General features: G+C 35.2%; 1 protein-coding gene across 3 annotated transcripts in view; it reads right to left on the bottom strand.

Annotated features, from left to right (window-relative positions):
* sox5 (SRY-box transcription factor 5) overlaps positions 1-25653 on the bottom strand; it is a 234673-nt gene that overhangs the window by 98118 nt on the left and 110902 nt on the right. For all 3 annotated transcript variants that reach the window (XM_039761581.1, XM_039761582.1, XM_039761583.1), the window contains 2 exons: positions 9726-9898; positions 1068-1136 (listed from right to left, as the gene is read on the bottom strand). In XM_039761581.1, the coding sequence (XP_039617515.1) occupies positions 1068-1136; positions 9726-9898 (242 nt within the window). The remainder of the gene's footprint in view (positions 1-1067; positions 1137-9725; positions 9899-25653) is intronic.

Raw genomic sequence — 25653 nt, 5'->3', positions numbered from 1 at the left:
CATTCTTTTATAGACAGGTGACCGGTGAGCTTGGAAAACACACAACAACAACTTTACATGTGAATGGATTATATGCAGTTATATTTATATTGTACAAACACATGCAGAGTTCAAGAAATAACTGATGACACTGCTTACATTTCAAATAATTTAGTATCTTAAAATGAACTTCCTTTGCACTCATCTCATGTCAGCTCATTTTTAAAAGGTACTGAGTGAAGTACTTGCTACTCACTACCTTTTCACTGCAAAATAATGATATGGGACCCCGTAGGAAGTAATATTCAATTCTGAAGATGACAGAGGAGTAAGTACAGCAACTAAGATTCAACCTTATCCTCTTTAATGTTTCACCAAAATGCATCATTTTTGGATAGTGTGAGCTACTTAGCCTCATGGCAGCTTATATCTGGTAGAAGTAACCTCAGAATATGAATTAATGTTTATGAATTACTACTGGTATATTTTTTTTAGTGTTTTCCAATATATATAATAAACACAAAGAAGAGTGACAAAGGGAAATTAGCATTTTTATATGTATATAGTATTTGTAGCAAACTGAGTAGTGTGAATTGTGTAGTATTTAGGCATAGCAATCATATTAGCTAATCAAAGTCAAAAAAGAGAAAAAAGCTAAAGAGCACCAGGAAAAGAGAAGGAAGGAGTGAGAGAAACTACACATAAATAAAAGCTAGCAGTAGTTCTGATATTCTGAGGAAAATAGTGTCAGTATGCCTAGAGTAACATACTGTATACTGCTGTATCACATCTGGGGCTTTGGCCAAAGAATAATGCAAGTAATTTTCAAGGCAATCAAGACATGCTATATTAAGAACCCAAAAAGATTTTATTCTTTCCAAATTTGTTACTGTAGAATGACACCTGTGATTAAACCCTTAACGTATGCATTTCAAGATATCTAAATTTCTTTTGCTAAAAAGAATGCTTTGTGTTCATGCACATTTAATCTAAAGTATGTTTATATTGTAATGAAAGTAAAACCTTAATCCAGTGTATAGTAAAAGGAATGAACCTCAGCAAACTACAAAGATTTAAACAGTTCTGACCTGAATTTGTTGTTGAAGAAGGTTGATTTTGTGCTGTTGCTGTAGAAGTTGTTGTTGTTGTCTTGCAATCTGTAGAAAAAGACCAATATTACTATTATCTTTCACTGCCATATTCAGTAAAACACTATTAATTTCCGTATACTATACACTAATTTAAGTAATAAGACCATTATAACACAATACTGTATAAAATGCATACAAAAGTTGGAGGAGCAATGAAACCTGAAAATAATTAATAAATTTATAAGTTAATAAATTATAATAAATAAAAAGATTTATACATCATACTTATTATATTTGTTGTTTGTTCGTTTATTTTTTCATTGCTACAATGCAGGTAATGTACTTAGCTCTCAGCACATTATAACAAATTTAATCTGAGCATTTGCAATGCAACTCACACACTTTCCATGTTTGTTGCTTCCCACTATGAAGTATAGGTGTGGCTTTTTGCATGACTCCATAAATATACTGGTACATTAGTACCACTGTGAATTGTTTGCTTAAGTATTAAGTCATGATTTCATTTTGATCCTACCTAGCATCCTCTACTTCCAGGTTATTGATCAGATAGATCCTTCCTTTCTCTGTTTTCACAGAAGTGTGAATTTAGATTTGATACCATTCTATCCACTATTAAAGCAGTTACCAGGCTTAATTGGAATGCAATGCTTAGGAAGTTATGTAAACCTGGTTTGTGTACTAGATATGTACAAAAATGTACTGAATGATTATGATTAATCACTTTGACTAGCCCAAATGTCATCAAATAAAGTAACCATTACTGACTCTCTGGGGAGAGGGGGTGGGGTAGATGTACCATGATATGAATGATATGAAACTAGTGACAGATGCTAATTTGGGTTCAAACGCATTGATGAAAGTGTCTGGCTGGATCAGATAAGACTCACTCCAAAGTGCTAATTTTTTGCCTGTTTATTTGCCTTTGGAGCAGGTCTAACTTGATATATACTGCAGTAATTTGTATTGATCGTCACTTAAATCATCCCAGCTTCAATGTTTGTCTAGTTCTGCCTGCCTCCTACTTGTCATGTTTCTTTCTTAACTAGCTTAAAAAAATTAGTGCATAATTTCTCCTTGACCCTTGCTAATAACGTAACAATTTTCATTCCCTGATGTTTCGAATGCTTTCAGCAGACACACTTCATGTGCTCCAAGCTCTTAAAAATGTTATACGTTCTAGATGGCACGTGAACAACTAAGCGAAGAAGAAAGAGCAGCACATCGAAAAGAAACACGAAAGCATTGGACAGAAAAGAAGGCAAAAAAGGATGCAAAGGTCCTCTCCCAAAACATATCGAAGGTAATTCGTTTTTCTTGACTATCTATCGCTGCTCTTAACCCCTTCAGAAATGATACTGTTCTGCCAGGACATGATAAGTGTTTAATAGAATCTTCCGTTAAAGTGCACAACATTAATACTGTAATAAGAAATCTCAATGCACGTAGAAAATCTAGGAATTACGGCATAAACTCCAATAATCTAATTAAAATTACTATTTTAGAGGAACAATGAATTAAAACTATAAAAACAGATCACAGATTAAACAAAAAATACACACAGAGCGGCGCTAATAAAAATAATTTAGTTCCTATTCCAAATATCAATAACGCACATAGTATTCATCTTGGCACCTCCGAAACATTAAATATGGCACTATTGAATATTAAGCTTTAACTACCAAAACGTTTTTTATTAACAATCTTATTAGTGATAAAAAAAATAGATTTTATTGCACTAAGTGAAACATGCCTTAGCTCAGACGGCGCGGCTGTTTTAATCGAATCTGCACCTCCAGATTACAGTTTCACTCGTGCAGACTGCCAGGGGAAAAAGGGAGGCGGAATGGCTAACATTTACTCAAGCCGATTAAAACGTAAAGATGTCAGTTTTGGTAAGTTCAAGTCCTTTGAGTATGACACACTTCTAATAGAAGGCGACTTTAATTTTCATATAGATAATCAGTGTGATCCAAAAGTAAAAGAATTTATGAACCTCCTGGATTCTTTTGATTTGAGACAACTCATAAATCAGCCTACACATAAAGCAGGTCATACGTTAGACTTAGTGATTACTAAAGGACTGAAAGTTGATATAAAACAGATCATTGATATTGGTCTATCAGACCATTTTCTTCTACTTTTTAATATAGAAATAATGATAAAAAACACTCATGAGAAGCATATTGTTAAAAAACGTTTCTTTGACTCGGCAGCAGCTTTAAAACTTACAAACATTCTAAGCAATCAGTCCGTTTACAGTGCCAACTATAATAGTGAGGATAATGTAAATAGTAAGGTGGAAAGATTTAATACTAAAGTGAGAGCTGCTGTTGACAGAGTTGCACCTGAAAAGACAGTTAAAAAATCTTCTAGCATTGTTATACCATGGAAGACCCAAAGAGTGTCTGATTTAAAGAGAACATGCCGCAGAGCTGAGCGTCAATGGAGGAAGACTAAACTTACTACTTACTACTTTTGACTAAAGTCAAAATAACACTGTCCGTCTTGAGAGACGCTGTTATTTCTCCAAGATTATAAATAACAATGCTAGTAATCCCAGAGTCTTATTTTCTACAATTGACCGCCTACTAAACCCAGGTAACTCAAAGGAATGCCTCCTAAGTTCTTCCAGTAAAACCTGTGAGGCTATTGCTGTATTTTCAATCAAAAAATTAATGATATTAGAAATAACATAGTATATCCCTCCAACACTAAGGATCCTCCTAAACCCCAGCATCCTGTTATAAACAAATTAAACTCTTTCACTAGGATAGATTTACCTGATTTACAAAAAATAATCTCTCAATTAAAATCCTCCACCTGCATCCTTGATCCAATACCAACAAGGTTTTTCAAAGAAGTATCAGGCGTGCTAATTGATAATGTTCTGGACATAGTAAATTCGTCATTAGATACGGGGTCTTCCCAGACTGTCTTAAGACTGCTGTAGTTAAACCCCTGCTCAAGAAAAATAATCAGTTCTTGAAAATTTTAGACCCATCTCTATCCTGCCTTTCTTAAGTAAAGTTCTGGAGAAGGCAGTCATTATGCAGTTAAATGACCACCTCAATAAACATGCTATTCTTGATAAATTTCATTGGGTTTTAGAACAAATCACAGCACAGAAACTGCACTAGTTAAAGTAGTAAATGATTTGCAAGTGAATGCAGACAGAGGCCATTTATCTGTTCTCATCCTCTTAGATCTGAGTGCTGCATTTGACACCATTGATCATAATATTCTTAGAAATCGCCTTAGTCAATGGGTGGGCCTCTCTGGCAGGTCTTAAATTGGTTTGAATCCTACCTGACAGGGAGAAAATATTTTTGTTAGTTGTGGGAATTACAACTCAAGACACATGATATCCAATATGGTGTTCCACAAGGCTCTATCCTGGGTCCGCTGTTATTCTCAATCTACATGCTTCCGTTAGGTCAGATTATCTCAGGGCACAACGTGAGCTACCACAGCTATGCTGATGACACACAGCTGTACTTATCAATAGCACCTGATGACCCGATTCTATTGATTCACTAACACAATGTCTGACTTGTATCTCAGAATGGATGAATAGTAACTTTCTCAAGTTAAATAAAGAGAAAACTGAAATCTTAGTGATTAGCAATAATGGATACAATGAGGCTATTAGAAATAAACTGGATACATTAGGATTAAAAGTCAAGACGGAGGTAAAAAGCTTAGGGTAATTGTTGACTGTAATCTGAATTTTAAATCACATATTAATCAGATCATTAGGACAGCATTTTTCACTTAAGAAACATAAGTAAAGTTAGACCTCTATATCACTGAAAGATGCTGAGAAATTAGTTCACGTTTTGTTTTCAGTCGACTAGATTACTGTAACGCACTCCTCTCAGGACTACCCAAAAAGATATAAATCGTTTGCAACTAGTGCAGAATGCAGCTGCTAGAATCCTAACTAGGAAAAGAAAATCCAACACATTTCTCCAGTTTTAATGTCACTACACTGGTTACCTGTGTCATTCAGGATTGACTTTAAAATTCTGCTTATGGTTTATAAAGCCTTAAATAATCTCGCCCCATCTTATATATCGGAATGTCTGACACCTTATATTCCAAATCGTAACCTCAGATCCTCAAATGAGTGTCTCCTTAGAATTCCAAGAACAAAACTTAAAAGAAGTGGTGAGGCGGCCTTCTGCTGCTATGCACCTAAAATCTGGAATAGCCTGCCAAGAGGAATTCGCCAGGCTGATACAGTAGAGCAATTTAAAACACTGCTGAAAACACATTACTTTAACATGGCCTTTCTATAACTTCAATTTAACTTAATTTAACTTAACTCTGATACTCTATATGTTCAATTCATCATAATAACTATTCGTGGTGGCTCTAAAATCTGTACTGACCCCTACTCTCTTTTCTGTTTCTTTTCCGTTTCTTTGTGGTGGTGGCCTGCGCCACCTCCACCTACTCAAAGCTTCATGATGCTCCAACAATGATGGATGGATTAAAAGGCAGAACTCTACGTGACCATCTTCATCAAGCCCTACCGTGAGAACCCTAAATCCAAAGAGGACTGTTTCATTTATGTTAGGTAGAATGCCCAGAGGGGACTGGGCGGTCTCATGGTCTGGAATCCCTACAGATTTTGTTTTTTCTGTCCCCCCTGGCCATTGAACCTTAATCTTATTCGATGTTAATTAATGTTAATTTATTTTGTTTTCTTATTGTGTCTTTTAGCTTTCTATTCTTTATTATGTAAAGCACATTGAGCTACTGTTTGTATGAAAATGTGCTATATAAATAAATGTTGTTGTTGTTGACAAGAGAACAATAATAATCTATGTGCAAATTCAGAAAATAGGGAAAGTAAAAATCAGCCTGGACCAAGAGGAGTTGAAAAGCTCATAGGTCAAATCCGAGTCAGAAATTAAAGGCTTCATAATGACCTTCAAAAACATTTGAACGATACACATGCAGAGCAGGTTACAGAATATGAAAGCATTGGAAATCGAAAGCCTCAGAAAAAAACATTGGCGCGATACACATGCAGAGCAAGTTAAAGAATATGAAGGTAGAAAAATTCGAAAGTATCAAAAATAAGATAATAAAGATCGCATTAGCACAAACAAACATAAATTATTACTCGGTGAAATAACGGAACAGCAAAAAGAGATTGAATACATGGACATAGGTGATATATCAGAAGTATGTAGATATTGTAAAGCTTTTGCAGCAGCAGTTGGCTTAAAGAACAGCTGCTATGCAGGCTTTTAAATGATCATCATGCAGCATGACATGCAGATCATGCAGCACTTCACAAGCAGCAGCAGCTGCTGTACAGGCTTTTAAATGATCAACACGTAGCGCGACATGAAGATCATGCAGCACGGCACAAGCACCCCTAGGGGAATAACTCATTCACTAAAATAACAATCTCTTTAAATTGTATATCCAGTTAACCAGGGGTTGGGGAGTGAAGCCCCATAGTATTATATAAAAAAAAAATCCTGGGATGAGTCAAGACTTTTTAGCCTGGAACGAGACGTGACTTTTTCAGAGAGATACTTTCAAGTCCTGCGAGACAAGACTTAACCACACCTGGGGCTGGAAATAAAAGACAAAGAGTAGATGACAAAAGAGAATGTCGTAAAGAGGTTCAAATACATTGGCACGATACACATGTAGAGCAGGTTAGAGATAATGAAAGTACTAAAATTAAAGTCTCAAAAAAATGATAGTAAAGATCGCATTAGCACAAACAAACGGAAATTATTACTCAGTGAAATAACAGAAAAGCGAAAAGAGATCAAACATACTGTTTGGATTTAAACTTTAAGTCGGAGACTTGAAGATCATCTAATTCATGTTGCCATCAGGGAAAAGTAGTGTTTCTTCCCAATGAAAAGGCGTATCTATGAGAATGAAAAGAATTGTGGTTTGGTGAAAGTGAAATCCACATACGTGAGTGGCAGAGATGCGAAGGGGCTGGCTCATAGAGCAGTCCAGGGGGTTGGCGAGTGAAGCGAGCCGGGGGTAAAACTATATACTGTATATAGTTATATAGCTATTATAACTGATATTTTCTATTTTCACAAGCAAACAGACATTAACTATCCAGACAACTAGCCTTAAAAAATATACAGTGTATATTTTTATATTTTCCTTTGAAATATTTGGCACACATGCATTTTTTGGGATTAACTAATGTACAGAATTATCATCCAATTTATGTTGACATGAGAATTGCATTCAGAAAAGAGATTCATACAAGTATATATCAATAAAAATGTTCAATAAAAATGACTAACATAAGCACAGCAGGTATATATACCTGTACAGTAGGAGTTACTAATTGAATTAAAGTACAAAGCGGAACAGTGAGTAGTGTTGCCTCCTAATGGATCCAGCTTCCCGAGTTTGATCCAGCATGCATGGTTGCTGTCTGTTTGGAGTTTGCACATTCTCTCCATATCTGCATAGATGTTTCTTCCACATCCCTAAAGCTATGCATGCTAATCTAATTGTTTATTCCAAAGTAGCCCATGTGAATGTGAGTTGTGATGGGCTACTGTCTTATGCAAAGCTACCAAGATAATCTCTGTGACTCTGAATTGGACTAAGTTACATACATACATACATACTTACGTACATACATACATAGATAAATAAATAAAGAATGTTTGCTTAAGCTTGAATATTCAGTGGAAACAATACATTTTGTTTCCAAATTATTTTCTTAAAGATGATAGACATTATGCTGTCAATGTAGATAGCAAGTTCTCTTGAATTACTGTATGTACATACTGTAAAGTGCTTATTTCTGAGTAGGTAAGACAGTGTAAATGTACATTGAAAATATTAAGAAATGGGAAACTCCTTTAAGCTTGTTCAGCCAACATACGAAGCAGCTATATACATAATGAGTGCTGCCATGTTGCTCCAGAGTCTTTTATATCCAAAGTAATCACTCACTTGCAACTAACACACCCCAGATGGAATTGCATTCTGGTTTACAGTCAAAGGATCAAGTAAGGGACTGGCAAATTTCTTACTCAAATCAATTGCACAATGTGTTACTGGTGTTTACTGGTTAGGTTCCTAGGCACCATTTTAAATGTAATTTTTTAAAACAAATCCCTAATATATTCCAGAATGCAGGAAACTACTATGGTATTAAAGTCAGCAGGGTCCAGCTATAATGTTTTAAAACAATTTGCTGTGCTTCTGACAATGTAGCTATATTAACATTAAACATTATGTATACTCCGTCTTTTTTGTGAAAGAACAAATAGCAAAATCATCAACAAATTACAGACTAGCCTTTTCCTGGGCACATTTTAGATCACAAAATTCAGGTGCTCAAATTGCATGTCTTATCAAGTAATACAGCAAGCAGCTCTAATTGAAAATATGTCACATGACATACACATTTTCTTCTATGGTTATATACAAAAAAGATAAAAATATTCAAAAATATAATTTTTAATGATTATTAGGTGCTGTTGCTTTTTGTCTTTTTTTTTTAGTTTTGTCTTTTGCATTGGTTCTCACTACAGTGATGCAAAAGTAGCTTCAATAAAACCAGTGATAAATGGGAGACATTTCTCATTTTCATTAACTCAAAAGTTTCCAACACCTGGGTCTAGCTCTCAACATCTGAAAAATAACAAACACCATTCTTTCCAAGCTCAAAAATAAAGGAACACTGAAAACATCATGATCATTTTCATTCTTGTTTCCCTGGTTAGTTCTGTAGGGCAACACACTACGATAAACTGACCGGGCCATCTACAGAAACTTCCTGTAACACTTCCTCAGACTTCTCTTGGGGAATTCCCAGGTACTCAGCCAAAAAGTGTCTGAAGTGAACAAATGTTGTGAATTTGAAAGTGTGCCCTACGATGGACTAGCAACCATGACACATTTGGTTTCAGCCTTTAGTCTGATACTGTTGAAATAGCTTCCAGCTCCAAGAAACCCAACATTTGAATTAATTAGATTTAGAAAATGGATGGATGGGGGAATGGAGAGATGGATGATGTACAGTATTATAATAACTTAGTACTGTGCAATGAATTTCCAAAAAGCCACATCACTTGATACCCTATCAATGTTTAAATATTTATTTTGAAAAGAAGTTTACTTGCTTTAACAGACTTTTTAACTTCCAGTAGCTAAAATAAAGTGAAGCATATTGTTTTCGTTTATTGTAGAAAAGCCCTACAGTTTTCATTACAAGTGTGAAAAATAATTTCTTTTTAACTAATCTTCTAACTCACCATGAATCACCTTAACATTTGCACCTTTGTTTGGTTTCTTTCGGGACAACAATTGCTTAGCGCAAAAGCTTCATCAATTTTTAAAATTGTAATGTGTTTAAATAAATAAATAATGCTATACATAAAACTGGACATCTATGAACAATTCAGTGGCTCATGTGCCTGATTGGGAAATGTTGTTATATAGCATTATAAATAAAGGTTATTAAAATGACATAAATTAGTCACCCATGAAGATTTTATGTCAGACGAAAATTATAAAAAATATCCAAATACTGTAAGTGCATATAATGCTGTATGTGAATCAGCCCATAATGTATCCTTGTTTACCAAACAAAAAAGGTTCTTTAAACTGAGCCTAGCTCACCTGGTCCTGTTGCTGTTTGGCTAGTTCCATTTGCTGACGTTGTTTCTCAATTTGAGATGCAGCAAGTTTCTTCTGTTCATCATGAGCAGCCAGTAACTGCTCTCTCAAACTGGTCAGCTGGTTGATCATACCCATTAGTTGCCTCTCTTTTTCTGCTAGACTTTCTGGAGTCCCTGAAAGGAAAATATTAAAAATTACTGCAAGAAAAGCTACACATGATATGTCCAAATTGAAGAAATGGAGCATTTGATTTTTAGGTCTGACTTGTAAAATTATACTTTACCAAAGAAATAAAAATGATGCTAACAATGGCTATGAATGTTACATTGGAGTATAGACTATAACACTATAGGTTCTACAAACTTTATTAAAAGAAATAATATTTGGTCTAAAAACTAAGTTAATATATTTTCGTTAGTTTGACAGAAACAGGTATCATTAATAATTTGCTGTAAAGGCAGATGCTGTGCTAAACTGCTCTTTCTGGATGATGTAATTAATTGTATCATTAATTCATGTTTACAATCAATTAACTAACTAATGAATGAATGGGTTGACTCATTGATTAATTAGTGCATAATTGTAAATTGTAGCTTATGCGAGCTTCACAAACACAGACAGACTCACTATTCAGTAAACTTCCTACAGTATATTAAAGAGTTCCCACCAAGACAGGAAAAGAAGAAGCCTGGTCTTTCCTGCCAAAGCAGAGGTACATAATCTACCACACACACACACACACACACACATATATGTTTATACTGTATATATATATACTCTATATACAGAAGTGCCACCTAATTGTTACAAGTTATTGAAGGATAACTCCACTATTTCTCATGTTCTGTTTTACTTAGCTCCAAGTCAGGTAATCTACAATATAACAATACCCACACACTCACATACTGTATATAAAGAATAAGCAGTACCATATTGATAACCTCCATATCTTGATCATGAACCACACCTGGTAGCAATGAGTGTATGTTAGGAAATAGCCATGGGGAGGATGCTAGTCCACTGTAGTATATAGAAGTGCATACATCAATATAGTCTCACATCTGGCAAATTTTGTGTCACAACTCAAAACACAATTTTAACATTTTCAAAATCTTTTCAGTGTTGCAGAGGGCCGATGTCTATCATAAAAAAAACTACACCCAGGATGGGAGAAGATCTGGGCAGAAACACATGTTCAACACAGTGAGTGTGTGTATGTACACACACACACGTATATTATATATAAATATATTATTGTTAAAATATATTGCACAATGTTTAATTTATTTAGTTTAAAAATGTAAACAATTTAGAAGGATACTTTATGAGGAATTATTAAATAGCACTATAGTCTATGGTTGATTATTTAAGCATAATTGTTTTACAAAGCTCTCACAAACTAAATAATTAACCAATTAAAAATGTAAAAGCTTTATTTCCTTTGTAGTAATTTTCAAATTCAAATTCAAGGATATTTGCTAGACGATTACAAATCAGGGTTATCATTATTATAGCAGGAAATTATGTTTTAAAAGCAGTTAACATACATTTCTGAAAACAGTGCTTAACATATTAATTTGTGCGAACTAAATAATTCCAGAGTTAAAGCTATTTGATTCTTTTAGAAGGAGTCTATACTTGCGTGAAAAAAGCAAATATAATTATAAATTACAAAGAAAGAAAACATTTTTCACTGTATACCTATATTTTTCCTTGTGCTTTGCCTTATTCTGTTAGAACAAAAGTCATTTGTTTTACAGTGAGCGTTAAAGCCATTAGCTGTAGAAAAAGCACATTCTTTAGACATTCAAAAGGGAAAAAATGCACCATGGTCAGTAAGGCTGACCCCACAGGAAGGTGCTAGGGAAATACATTTGCCCCCAGAGGTCTCTGTCTCCCCTCGAAGGGCTGCCACCAACAATGGACAATAAATGCAACTGTCATGGCAGACTGCAGGAAAAATAAACTAGCGGCTGTTTTAACAGCTTACTGACGAACCTTTCAGATGTGTGTGCATTTGATGATGACTGTGAAACAAGAAAGGACCTTATGTTAAAAATGTCAGACTCAGGGAAGGGTTGGGGGATGGGGGGTGTTATGTGTGTATGGATAAAAGAAAGCTTTCTTTCAGTGGCTGTCCTCCAGTTGAGCTGGAAGGAATGTGGATTGTCTTTCGAGTTAACTCACAGGGAATCTGCTTTCATGCTTAACCTGGAGAGAAAAGGAGTGCTCCCTGTGGCAGAACAAGATCACAGGGAATCTGTGATTTATTGTCTGTTTTGCACCCCCTGTGTCCCTGCTCTGTTTTACATTGCTTTCACTCAGTATAAAGTGATTCAGTCACACACTGCGTCTCTTATCCTGGAGAACTGAACCAGTTTACCTGATAAATGTGTGCACTTTGGGAGCATGTCATACGTTTGCATTCATTTGTTTCACAAAGATGAGTCTATCAAAAGTACCCATCATTGCTATGCCTATAATTGCCAGCATTTTATTATTTATGAATGTAGGCTTCTATACACATGTATGCATTTGTCTTTTTATAGCTGCCAATTTTAGTTTTTTTGTCAAGTCCAATTAATTCCTAAGCAGATGGCAAAGAAAGGAAAAAAGTTTCCAAAAAAGTTTTTTTCTCATCTTCTAGCACCATTATAAGATTCTTTGGAGGCAAATATAAGGTTATTTGGCTTGTGCTGGAGAAAAGAAGCAAATATACTAAAGCTGATGGCTCTTGCAGCAGAACGACCCACATTCCTCTGCACTGGTATTTAATTAAATGCATACATCAATACCCATCCTCCTTTGTGCATCCTATTTTTACATAGAATAATGACAGGTAGATAGGTAAATACAAGTAGACTGTAACATTAATTTTTTTACTGGCTTTTGCTTCTGGGCTTTGATTCAGTGCTACTTTGCTTATTCATTGATATTTTATTACTTACATGATACCAATTATAATTGATACAGTCGTGAACATGGACAGTGGACAGGAGACTGGACTAGATACCACAAGGCCCAACTTTTTTAATGAGTCACTTATGTGACCCTTGGCAATTCGCTTAACATTTGTTTAAACTCTGTAAATGTACATTTCTGTGAAAAAAATACACTCACCTACAGAGACCTGTAAAACACTGAAAATGTTATTTGCTCAGTAAGGAACTATATAAATAAAGGCTGTTTGTGCATAATGCAGCAAGATGAATAAAAGTACATGCATTTCAAATTAATTTTAATTGAGTGGTTTCACAGAATTAACTGTTTGATGCCTTCTGTATTAATATGTAATACATTATTTTCTAGTGAACAGTAAGTTAAAGATTTCTTGAAGGAAGTTCCCTACTTTACATTTTAACAGAATCAACAATTAAAATAAAACCCTGAGGAACGTGTGTACTTATCTTGGAACATGTACAGCCACAAATTAGGTAAATTAGGAAAATGCAGAAAAAGAATGTATAGCACCAAGTACATGTAATAGGATGCGCTTGCATGACACTTCTGTTATTGAAAATGCAAACTCCTGCTCAGGGAGACAAGATAATGAGACAAGTGCAAATGGGTCTGACTCTGATGCTTTCTTGGGGACCATGAGACAGTTGGTTTCTGCCAGCCCTCTGCCAGCTATACTAAAATTAAAACTGAAGAACAGGTGCTCCATATCAAAAACCAAAAGCTTTATTAAATACATGAAATCTCTAAGAAACAACATCTTGGGACTCCACAGTGATACCTGTTCCCCAACTATTATGAGACATTATCATCTTTTCTGACATCACTTCTAACAGTATAATAGTTTTACAAACTCAACCAAGCAACAGAAAGATATTATTGTTTGAAAAAAGTGTGAAATTTACAATAGGAATGCCTGTAATAATGAACTGAAAGATTACCATTATCCACCATTTGCACACTTAAATTATAGACATGTGTGATACACGTTAAAGTGGAAAAATTATTTCAATGCATTTAGTGGAACAGGAAAAAATTGTTATTTCAGGAAACACTGTACAAAAAAACAATGATAGCAATATACCTGGACAAAAGTATAATATATGTTTTACTAAAAAAGTGCTAACCTAGTCTTGATTTTAAATTATTTTTTAGTCTTCTAAGTACAGATTGAAGAATAAATATAATACAAACCTGCTTTTTATCCCTCAGACAGACAAAAATATATACATCCAAAACAACAGTTATGATATACTAGACATTTGCAAAACTGATATCCTGATAATGAAGCACTTCATCACTGGCTTAAATGATTTGACCATTGATGGATGCCCTGGAATTGGAGCATATAAAATATTTATTTAATATCACATATTCATATAATATGAATATGTGATATTAAATAAATATTTTAAGATTTTCAAAGAATCAAGTGTATATTGATTCCAGCTTGTAGAAGCTTATAGAAACCAGCTGGATACTTCAAGAGGACATTTATAAGCTTGTGTTATGTTACAGCACATGACTCGGTTTAACTATGATTGAATGTTAGCATTTGCAATTCTTCTATTTCAAACTGTGGCATCATTGTGCGGAAGGCCTCTTAAAGCAGAGAAATCATCTAAGATATTATAAGTAAATACTTGTCAATATTTGTTCTTATTTTTCAGTTTTCATTAGACATGATGCCAATCTATGGTATGGAAAGGTAGCACTTGTGTAATATCTTTCCTGATTAGGGAAATGTTACCATCTTTGTGTGTTAAGGGTTAGAAACAGTTTATCTGTCTGGATTTGATTAGAATGTATTTTATCTTTTGTATTATTATTGCTTTGAATTTTATAATGTTGCTGGAAGTACTGGATGAACTACTCCAGTAGTAAATGTGTTGGAGAGAAATGCTTGGGACTAGAAAAGAGACTGACAAAGAGGAAGTGATGGAATTAATGTTGTCACAACCTTAGGGAAAAACCTAAAGGCTTATTAATAATGTTCTCTCTTCTCCTACCCCACCAACAGAAAGGAAGACTGAAACTTCTCCATCAGTGATTCACTTCAGGGTCTGTCTTTTCCTCCCAGAAACTATCTTAAGAGGAAACAACACCACCTTGGGCAGACCGAATGACTATTTCAAAGACGTCTCAACTTAGCGCTATACCATGCGTTTTATATTACACCTTTTTTGTACCTTTAATATATGAGGTTTTTCTCTGGTTGCCCCAGACCCTTTATCTTGTGCTTTTATCTCTTTACAATGTAAATTTCTTATGTAACTGTCATGTCTACTTTGCATGAATCATCTGACTCAGTATTACATTTGTGTGTTCATGCAATCATCTAACTTGGTGTCCTTATCTTAAACAAAGCATGTTCTACACTATTTGTGAAAATAATAGAAAATATTTCTAAGTTACAAATGGTATACACATTTAAGCATGTCCCATTACACATAAACTATAAAGAATGGGTTAGGGAAAGTGACAATAAGGCATTTTGAACATGTTGTTTAAGTTAAGGGGTGGCACGGTGGTGCAGTGGGTAGCGCTGCTGCCTCGCAGTTAGGAGACCCGGGTTCGCTTCCTGGATCCTCCCTGTGTGGAGTTTGCATGTTCTCCTCGTGTCTGCATGGTTTTCCTCCAGGTACTCCGGTTTCCTCCCACAGTCCAAAGACATGCAGGTTAGATGCATTGGCAATCCTAAACTGTCCTTGGTGTGTGTGCGCGCCCTGTGGTGGGTTGTTGCCCTGCCCAGGGTTTGTTTCCTGCCTTGTGCCCTGTGTTGGCTGGGATTGGCTCCAGCAGACCCCCGTGACCCTGTAGTTAGGATATAGCAGGTTGGATAATGGATGGATGTTTAATTTAACGTAGGACAGAGTTCAATAAAATAGTCCTATATATAATACTGCCTGCCTGCTTAAAGTACAGGTACATAAAAAGCTAGCAAGGTGATGAGTTCTATGAATTAATCTCAAGAGAAATTATATTAAGTAGAAAAAACAGAATTAAAGTGTGACACAGAGGAAATCTTCTAACTTAAGGATGTGGACTTGATCGAAAAGAGTTTAGTCGGAGTGTAATAATTATGGTTAATTGGCATTCTTCACCTGCATAGTAATGGGGGGTCAAAGTCAAGGCATTGTGAATGATATTTCTTCAATGTGACAAAACTGTGTGATTACATTTTTGTAATGCTTAGAAAAAGGTGGTGAAAAGACTTTTGAAATGTTGAATCAAACATGTGGTAAAAAGAGAATTTCCAGGGTAATAGTATTCAGGTAGTGGAATTTCCTAACCTCAAAGATATTTGCATCTAAGTAAATTTTCATCTTATGAATACGTGAAAGCATCTAAAACTACTGCCTTAAAGATAATGTCAAGAAATTCTCAGCTGAATGTTTTTGAAAAGTATCTGTAGCAAATTAAGAGGTGTCAGAATGAGAAGAACGATACTTTGAAAAGGAATAGCTCCACAACCTCATGTTTATGGTACGTTGCCAATTGTCTTTATCTTTTGTCGAGAAATGGTATAAATTATATTATTTTTAATTTTAGCTACCTTTAAAACCACAACATGTTTCTAAAACTCAATTATATGAATCTCTCACAAAAAACATAACATTATTTAAATAAGACCATCACCTTATTTAATGTTTTAAGAAACAATACAGTAATGAAAGCATTTCATAAAAGCCTAATTAAGTTGGGACTTGGGTTATGGCAATCCTACAAATACACATTATGTATATAACCTTAAAATTTTTGTTTTCATTTGGATTGCATGCATCATTAGCCCTTCTTCAACTCACAGAGGTACTGTATCATTATCAGAAACTATAGGATGTTTAAGCATAAGGTTGACATATTATACATACAAAGGTTTGGTTTAGTTTAAATTACTTTTCTTTCATAATTTAAAATAAAACAAAATTGTTTTTCGCTGTCATGTTATTATTGTGTTTGAAATGTTTTTTTTTTTTAAATACGTAATAAAGGATTGTACTTTAGCCCATATTTCCATTAAAGGATATTTTCACATTCTGTATTCACTATTGAACATTGTCAGTAATGGAACTCGTTTGTAACCTGAAGGCCGCCTATAATGTGAAAAATTTTCAAGCAAGACCAACCAGTCAATTAGACGTGTAAGTAATAGTTGCTCTAATATCACATACTGATATAATCTGAAAGATACATAAAGATGTGATTCCAGGCTTGTGAGTTATGTGTTTCCCCTTAAATCCACCAGTATCTTTGAGTGTGTGATTGACTATTTAATTATAGGGATTCTGATGAGAACCAACTTCATTTTTACCTTTAAAAATTCTACAGGTCCCCAAGTCCTATAATCTCTCAGGGTAGGATATACCTTTTAATTCAAAGATGCACTCTAGTGCTGCTACATATTAACTGTAGCATGTTTAATAGATCTGCAAACAGTTCTCCTGATTGACATTCATTATTTGTTATTAACTAGCGATACTAAATTTAATGTTTATGATTTACTTTCACAAAATTTAATTATTATTGATTTTATCTCCATCTGTAAGGTACAAAGTAAAAAATAAGCAGTATCACATAATCTTGGATATACAGCATAGTAAAATCGAAAAGGACAGCAAATGAAACGCAGTGGTTGTGAATTGTGATTACACAATGAAATGTGATTAATGAATTATAAAAACTGCAAGAAACAATTTAAAGGTATCTTTTAATTAACTATATATTAACTTATTACCTGAACCTGACTTATCAGTAAAGGATTACAGAGAGGTGGAGTCAGTATCAGAATCAAATACTAACTTTGGACAAGGTGGGTGTCTTTTACAAGGTCCGTTTATGTACACACACACATACACAAACACTCTCTCTCTCTCTTTCCCTCTCCCTCTCTCTCTTACTTTCAAAGAGTGTAGCTACATGTCTTTAGACTACAGAAAGAAATTTATATGAACAAGGGAAGAACATGCAAACTCAATACAAAAGCAAGCCAACTAGAAATTGAACCTTGATCTAAGAGATATAAGCTAGCAACATCCCATGCTAGGTTTATAGATATTTACAACAAATGAAATATATTATTCTAGTGAACTTTGTGACATTTTGGGATCACTGTTAAAATGATTGGCAGTGATTTCACCAGTGTGGTTTAATATCATATATCGTCTAAATGCCATCGGTACATAGCATTGAATATCTCTTTTAACATCCAGATAAAACACTGATATAGTCTAGACTTTTATCATTAATATAATGTTACACTTGTCTACCTAAAACCTTTGCATTAATGAAAGGCTTTAGAAGAGCTCTTCAAGCACAAGTTACTGATTCAATACATTATGTATTTATTTAAAGCACTATCTAGTTGAGTACCAACCACACCAGCCTCCAACTTCACAAGTGGATGCTTATCTGTTTATTAAATATAAAAATGATATACTATATATATATATTGTTACACATAGCTGTTATAACAAATCTGAAAACCTATGTTTCAAATCTACTTCTACTTGATGACTTATCTTACACCTTACAGACTGGTATTCATGGTTTAAGATGACATGTACCACATTACATTTCAAACTTGTTTTTTTATCAAATGGTTATGTATGTCATCAGGCTATGATCAGCAGTTAACATTTACAAACCTCCAAAATTTGCTGGTCTTCCTCACCATACGTAATAAGCAATTTGAATTCAAGAGTCAGATTCCATAGCTGGAAATAAATAGTTACTTTTGCGTATTGTGGGCAGTGTTCCTTCTAAGATGTGTGTATGCATAGGCACAAACAACTTTTTAAGGTCAGACACACAACCTTTTCTAGTAGTGCACGAAGAACATTACAAGATTAGAACAATGTAGACGAGAACATGCCATTCAGCCCAACAAAGATCGCCAGTCCTATCCACTTAATTCTTCTAAAGAAATATCAAGTCTAGTTTTGAAAGTCTCTAAAGTTGTCTACCACACTACTTGGTAGCTTATTCCAAGTATCATTGGTCCTTTGTGTAAAGAAAAACTTTGTAATGTTTGTGTGAAATTTACCCTTAACATGTTTCCAACTGTGTCCCTGTGTTCTTGATGAACTCATTTTAAAATAACAGTCTCAATCCACTGTAATAATTCCCTTCATAATTTTTAACACTTCATTCATGTCTCCTCTTAATCTTCTTTTGCTTAAACTGAAAATGCACAGCTCTTTTAATTTTTGCTCATAATTCATCCACTGTAGCCCTGGAATCAGCCATGTCACTGAAGTAAGTTTGGAAATCCACCCCCAAACACCAGGAAAAACTTTAAAAACGAGGGATGGCACAATGACTTTTCTTGTGTAAATCAGTTATTAAAACGATCCAATAAATATACACTTTGAGGTGGGGCTGCCAAATTATACTATATATGAAGTACTTACAGTATGCCTCATGCCTAGTTGCTCAAAAGGAGCAGGTGAAAGCTGCAGCATTCAAACTAATGTGTCTCTTGAGAACACAATATTTCACAAAAATGGGACTTTCTCTGCGAGAAGTGACATGATCAAAAAGAAAAAAAGAATAAAGTCCCCACTGCCTCTTTTACCCATAATGAAATTTATGAGAAAAGATTTATGATTACTCAAATAAATTAAATGTCAATCGATCAACTGAAGACAATCAATTCGTCTTCTTTTTTATGGCAGTCTTAATAAAAAAAGATAGACTGAATGTGCAGGATCCAACTTGATACTTTGCCATGCATGACACTAGTTGAGTACTGTATACTGGTGTAGTCTTAGAAATACATACTGGACTAAACTAAACACAGCTTCTCTTTCAACCACTTTATAGTCACAGAAAACATAATACAGATGACTTTAATATTTATTTTCCCTTACTTCTTATTATTTTAGGCATTATGTCCTAAGAAGCAGAGTGTGTGAGAAACTGGGTTGGCAGAGGTCACTAAAATGAACATTGACAGAGCTCCTTAAAATTATGATTTTGAAAGCCATTTTAATGGCAAAAGGAAATTCAGAAATAAGCAAGTGATTTTCCATTGCCTTAGAAAGAAGTCTAGATTTTGCATGATGTGATGATGCGTAAAAATTCCAGCATAACAAGCTTTGCAAGCCAGTGTGTTTTTGGGTTTGCACATTCTCCGGCTATGCTATCATTAAACCAGTTACACTTTGCATACCATTTATAGAAAGAACAGTGTGATTTTTCAGAATATTCATATTGTTACAAACCTTGTCAATTTGATGGTGGCACTAAAAAACTATCAAAAGCTAACAAACCCAAGTTATTATGACTCATTGAAAGCCATTATTTGAACGTAATTCAAAATGTATTAAAAAATCTTTTTAGGAGAAAAAAAGTGATGCATATATGTAAAAAACAGTGGTTTGTTTTACCTTACACTAATTTCAGCATTCTGTGACTCCACATTCTTTGAAGGATTGTGATATTTTACACATTTCTTTTTGTACCTCACTCTATGCCTATTCTTATTTTAAAATAGCTAGATTGTATTAGATCATCAGAACATTACAACATCTATGACAAGGTTGTTTTGTCATTAGTAAAATTGATAGGCTTCTATTTATTAAACAAACCCTGCACAGATTTTTCTGTTCCCCTTGCTGCTCTTGGATGTTAACATGAACTGTGTGACTAGCTTTATTATGATATGGATATCAACTTTCTCTTTTAACACTGAGCACCACCCTCTACCCAAGTTTCTATTTGCCATATGCCCAAACATTTTCTTATCATTGCTCTACTCTTTTTGAAGGAACTAAAAATGTTTGACTATATTTTCTTGTATTATTTTTTGTCTTTTTTGTGAACTAACTTTTTGTGTTTTTGCCTTGTACCTGATTCATTATAAAAACAATATTTGTTGAAAATAGGAAATGTTTTTGTCAAGTAGTCATTTCTGTTAATCCATAATGTGATGAGAAAGGTAACTCTGCCTTTAGACTCTGATGTTTTTAATAATCTGGTTGTATGTAATGGGCTATTAAAAGGGGCAAAAAAGTTGCCCATGCAATTTTTTTTACCCCCGGTTCATTAACAATACACTGTGAATCTGCTCAGCTTCATGAATAAATAATTGAAAAAATGTTGCCTAAATGATTTACAGTATATAAACATGCCACTTTAATAAATACATTTTATTTGGGTTTGTTATGCATAACCAATTACTGTAATAGATAGTTATATTGCATGATAGTAAATAGTGTCCACGGAGTACTGCAACTGAATATATTTTGATAAGGAAGAAAACTTTGCTTAATCCAACCAGGTCCTTAGTGGGTACACTGAAGGTAGGCATCTGCATAAATTGTCCTTGGGAGGCTTATTATGTCCTCCTTTGCTTTAACACGTAATGCCAGGCCACCTTAAATTCCTTCGCACAACTTCATCAGCGTCTTTGTTTTGCAAATGTGTGAACCAGCACAAGCAGCAAGAAGTCTGCTATCCCATCCTCCACTGACGCAGCTGAAGTGAGACACAAATTTCTCAGAGCTCAAGTGTGTTTATCTGGGTGTTAGGTGCCTTGAGTTGTATAGGGTAAATAATATAACGTTATTTGAAATACATACATTTCATGTGTGTTCCATTTCTACAATAATCTGGATAAATGTAGGATGACAGGAAGAAATGCTGAACACATAACTAAAATAAAAACTTTTTCATGTTATAGTAATAATTGATAAAATGAAATGTATAATGATATGAAATGTATAATGTGTGAAGACAAGTTCAAGTATCAAATAAATACTTGATAAATACAAAACTTGTGCACCTTTATTCAAGAATAAAGGTAATATTAGAGGTAAGACCGGCTGCTTCTAAATCAAGAGGTTAGGGTTTCGATCCTGGGTCTTCCCCGCATTTTCCATTTTGAGCAGTGAGCTGTTATTACTATTACTATTATATGAGGGACATTCAAAAAGTTTCTGCATTATATTTTTGTTAGAAATGGTAAAGATGGGAGTAGTAGTAATTGGGCATTAAAAAGTTGGTATGATGCTGGGAAAATTGCATCACAAACAAAGGTAACTATGTAGAAAAGTGATGTAATTTGTTTTTCAAATACTTAATAAACAGAGTTAAAAAAAAGATCAGAAACTATTTGAATGTCCCCCACGTAGTAAAAACATATATTTGATTTAAGTCTGTAACACTCGTAAATTTTTGCTACTTGTAAAAGTTAGTGTTTTTTTTATTCAGTTTTATTCTCTCAGTCACGTTCACATGGTACAACAAACAAACTTCTCTGCCTCTCTAAATTGATGGTGTTTATCTCCATTCTTTTCACAAGAGTAGCGATAACAGCTGGTGCTATGGTTGATGCCTGATCAGAACTATTTGTTGTACCTGCATCAGACTATCAAGCGGCATTTGAGCAACAAAGACACCCGTGCAGAACTTGTGAAAAATAATAGATTTGCATGTGCATGTGCAATGCTACTCCTTATTTAGGAAAAGATCCCAGTTGTCCCAAGGAAGAAAGACTTTCTGAGACTTTGGTCATAAAAACATTTCTGGACAAAGCCAAAACTGTAACAACAGACAACTTCTTCACTAATAAATTGTTGAACTGCAACACAAACCTGCTTGGAACCAAAAAGTGGGACAAGAACTTCCACCTGCAGCTAAAGTCACTTCAATACGCATGCAATAATTTCTTTTTCTTCTGTAATATTCTTGAATAAAGGTGCACTTGTTTTGTTATACCTTTTGTGAAAGTGTTTATTTGATATTTGGACTTCAGTCTTCACACAATATACATTTGAGTCAACATTTTGTCGTTATTCTAACATGAAAAAAAATTGTTTTAGTTATATATATGTTCAACATTTCTTGCCTTGAATTTCCTGTCATCTGTAAAAGAAGCCCGGACAAAGAAAGACATTGATGCAGCCAGATGTCCAAAATGCACAAACGTTTATTCTTGTTTTTATATTCAACACACAGCAGAATACCGCCAGAATGAACTCACAAGGCTCAGTCTTTACTTTCTTTTCTTCTGCTGCCTCCACTCATTCTCACAAGCTCCGTACTCTTCCACCTGACTCCAGTTCCCTGAATGGAGTAAGGCAGCCCCTTTTATAGTGCGCCCAGAAGTGCTCCAGGTGTTTCCCGATTAACCTCCGGCAGCACTTCCAGGTGTGGCGGAAATGCTGCAGATCTTGTTTCCGCAGCTGTCCAGGTGCCCCCTGGCGGTGGCCACAGACCAAGGGGCTGCCCTCTTAGGGGTATAAATTGCCCTTCTCCTGGTCCCCTGCTCCTCCAGGTCTCCCAGTAGGGCACAATTCCCGGCCATGCATAACATATCTTACATTTGTCCAGATTATTGTAGACACAGAACACACATGAAATGTATTTTATTCCCAATAATGATATATTATTTACCCTATACAATTTCAGACACCTCACACCCAGATAAACAGAATTGAGCTGAGAGAACTTCAGCTGCATCAGTGATAGGAATAGCAGGCTGCTTGCTGCTTGGGCTGATTGACTCTTTTGCAAAACAAAGACGCTGACGAAGAAGTGCAAAGGAATTTAAGGTGGCCCAGCACTACGACTTTTTTGTAGGCTGCAGGGATTCTAGTGTTAAAATACTTCAGAAATCTAAGAATGCTATCAACTATTTGGTTCTGACACAAATCCAAATACAAAATTTCATGCTTTACAGTGAAAAAAGTTTGTCAAGGATGCAAACATATAACTATAGCATATCTTACTGGCCCCACCTCATCACTCTTTATCAGAATTTGCTTACTGTACAGATTTCAGTAAGCTTTACACTTTTTTCCTCTCAAACATCTCATTCCAGGCAGTATCCCAGCGAGAGCGAATTCATTAAATGACATCAATTTATCTCTGAGGGCACTTAGATCATGTCTTCTTCCAATTTCAATGATTGGTCAAACAACGGCAAAACCCCTTGACCATTTCTGCATGCTGGACATATATATATATACTGTATAAACTAGCAAAATACCCGCGCTTTGCAGCGGAGAAGTAGTGTGTTAAAGAAATAATGAAAAAGAAAAGGAAACATTTTAATAATAACGTAACATGATTGACATGAGTGTTGCTGGCATATATATATATATATATATATATATATATATATATATATATATATATATATATATATAGTGAGATGTGGTCGGCTTGTCATCCCGGCCAATACCCCCAGGCCGCCAGATGGAGCCCTCCCTGCAGTATGGAGGTGCCCTGAAGACCAGCAGGGAATCATGGACGCTGTAGTTTTTATCCTCAGCCCTGCTGGATACCTCAGGGGCCGCAAGAGGGTGCTGCAGGGAGGACCGAGGACTCATTTGTGCCCTATGACCCAGAAGTTCGTCATAGGAAGAGCGACTGGCTTCCGGGGTGAAGAAAAGAACTTTTACCTGACCCGGAAGTGATTGAGGATCACATGGACTGGGGATTGAGAACACTTCCAAGTCAGGGTCTGTCTTAGGAACGCGCTTTGTATCGATTATTCATAAAGCTTCAATTGGTGATCTGTCTTTCTGTGTTAACCGCATATTTTTTCATATCTCTCAAACCAAGGGGATGCAAGGGTAAAATGAATCAGGAAGCGCGCGTACATGCTCAGTGCACCCCCTGTCGGGAATCGAACCTCGGATGTCAGCGCTTTAGGCGAAGTCTCTACCATTGCGCCACGGCGTGTGGTTTGTCTATTTGAGAGTATGTACTGTAGATCGGGGTATATATATATATACATATATATATATATATATTATATATATATATATATATATATATATATATATATATATATATATATATATATATATATATATATATACCTGCCTTCACAGCAGAGAAGTAGTGTGTTAAAGAAGTTATGAAAAAGAAAAGGGAACATTTTAAAAATAACGTAACATGATTGTCAATATACAGTAATTGTTTTGTGAGTGTTATGAGTGTTGCTGTCATCAAGGATTTGATTATCATTATTTCTTTCAATCAGGTTCGTATTTGTAGGATGTGTTGTGTTCAAGTTACATTCCGTGTTTGTCAATCGTTGTAAAGATAACAGGTTTCATTCATCGATTTGTTTCTTACTGCATCAATAAACAGCTCGTCTTCTTTTTTATCTGAGGCGTGACACACTGCATGCACGGGTTTTTACACTGTCTTCCTTTAGCAGGACATTGACTTTTTCCACCGTGTGCTTTGTTTCCGCAGTAGCTGCACTTATGAATATGCTTGTATGTATCACACGCTTCATATTTTTTTGCTGCCTTCTCAATTGTGTAATTCGTTTTGTTCAGCACTCTTTGGAACTGTTGCTTTTGTCTGTGCACTGCGTCATTTCATGTGAGCCGCTCGGTGTACATGCATCGAAGGTTCACAGCTGTGCTGGTGCCATCTCGTGCGATGTACACGGCTGTATTTAATGTTAGCTAAGACCCGGCACTTAAAAGTTTCTCTCGCAGTTTCGCTGAGTTTGTGCCAAACACCACCCTGACCATCTCATCTTCCTCTACATAAGCACAGTCCTTCACCCGTGAATATTTAGCTGCAGTGTTTCTATTGGATTGCTGCTGACGGACGGCCTTATATGGGCAGGCACTAAATTACGTGGGAGGCGTAACTCCGCCTCCCACGGGTATCGAGCAGAAGTCTATTATAGTATATGGACGAAAAAATAGGTTCCAGTTATGACCATTACGCGTAGAATTTCGAAATGAAACCTGCCCAACTTTTGTAAGTAAGCTGTAAGGAATGAGCCTGCCAAATTTCAGCCTTCTACCTACACGGGAAGTTGGAGAATTAGTGATGAGTCAGTGAGTGAGTGAGTGAGTGAGTGAGTGAGTGAGGGCTTTGCCTTTTATTAGTATAGATTTGAAGCCACGTGATTGGCTGTTTGGAGGAGCAGGCTATTTGCAATAATTAACAGGTGTACCTGATAATATGGCCACAAAATGTACAGTATATCTTC

This window comes from Polypterus senegalus, chromosome 8 (genome assembly GCF_016835505.1).
Source record: "Polypterus senegalus isolate Bchr_013 chromosome 8, ASM1683550v1, whole genome shotgun sequence".
Taxonomy (NCBI): Eukaryota; Metazoa; Chordata; class Cladistia; order Polypteriformes; family Polypteridae; genus Polypterus; species Polypterus senegalus.
The sequence above is the reverse complement of the archived record's forward strand: the minus strand, read 5'-3'. Positions and strand labels throughout refer to the sequence as shown.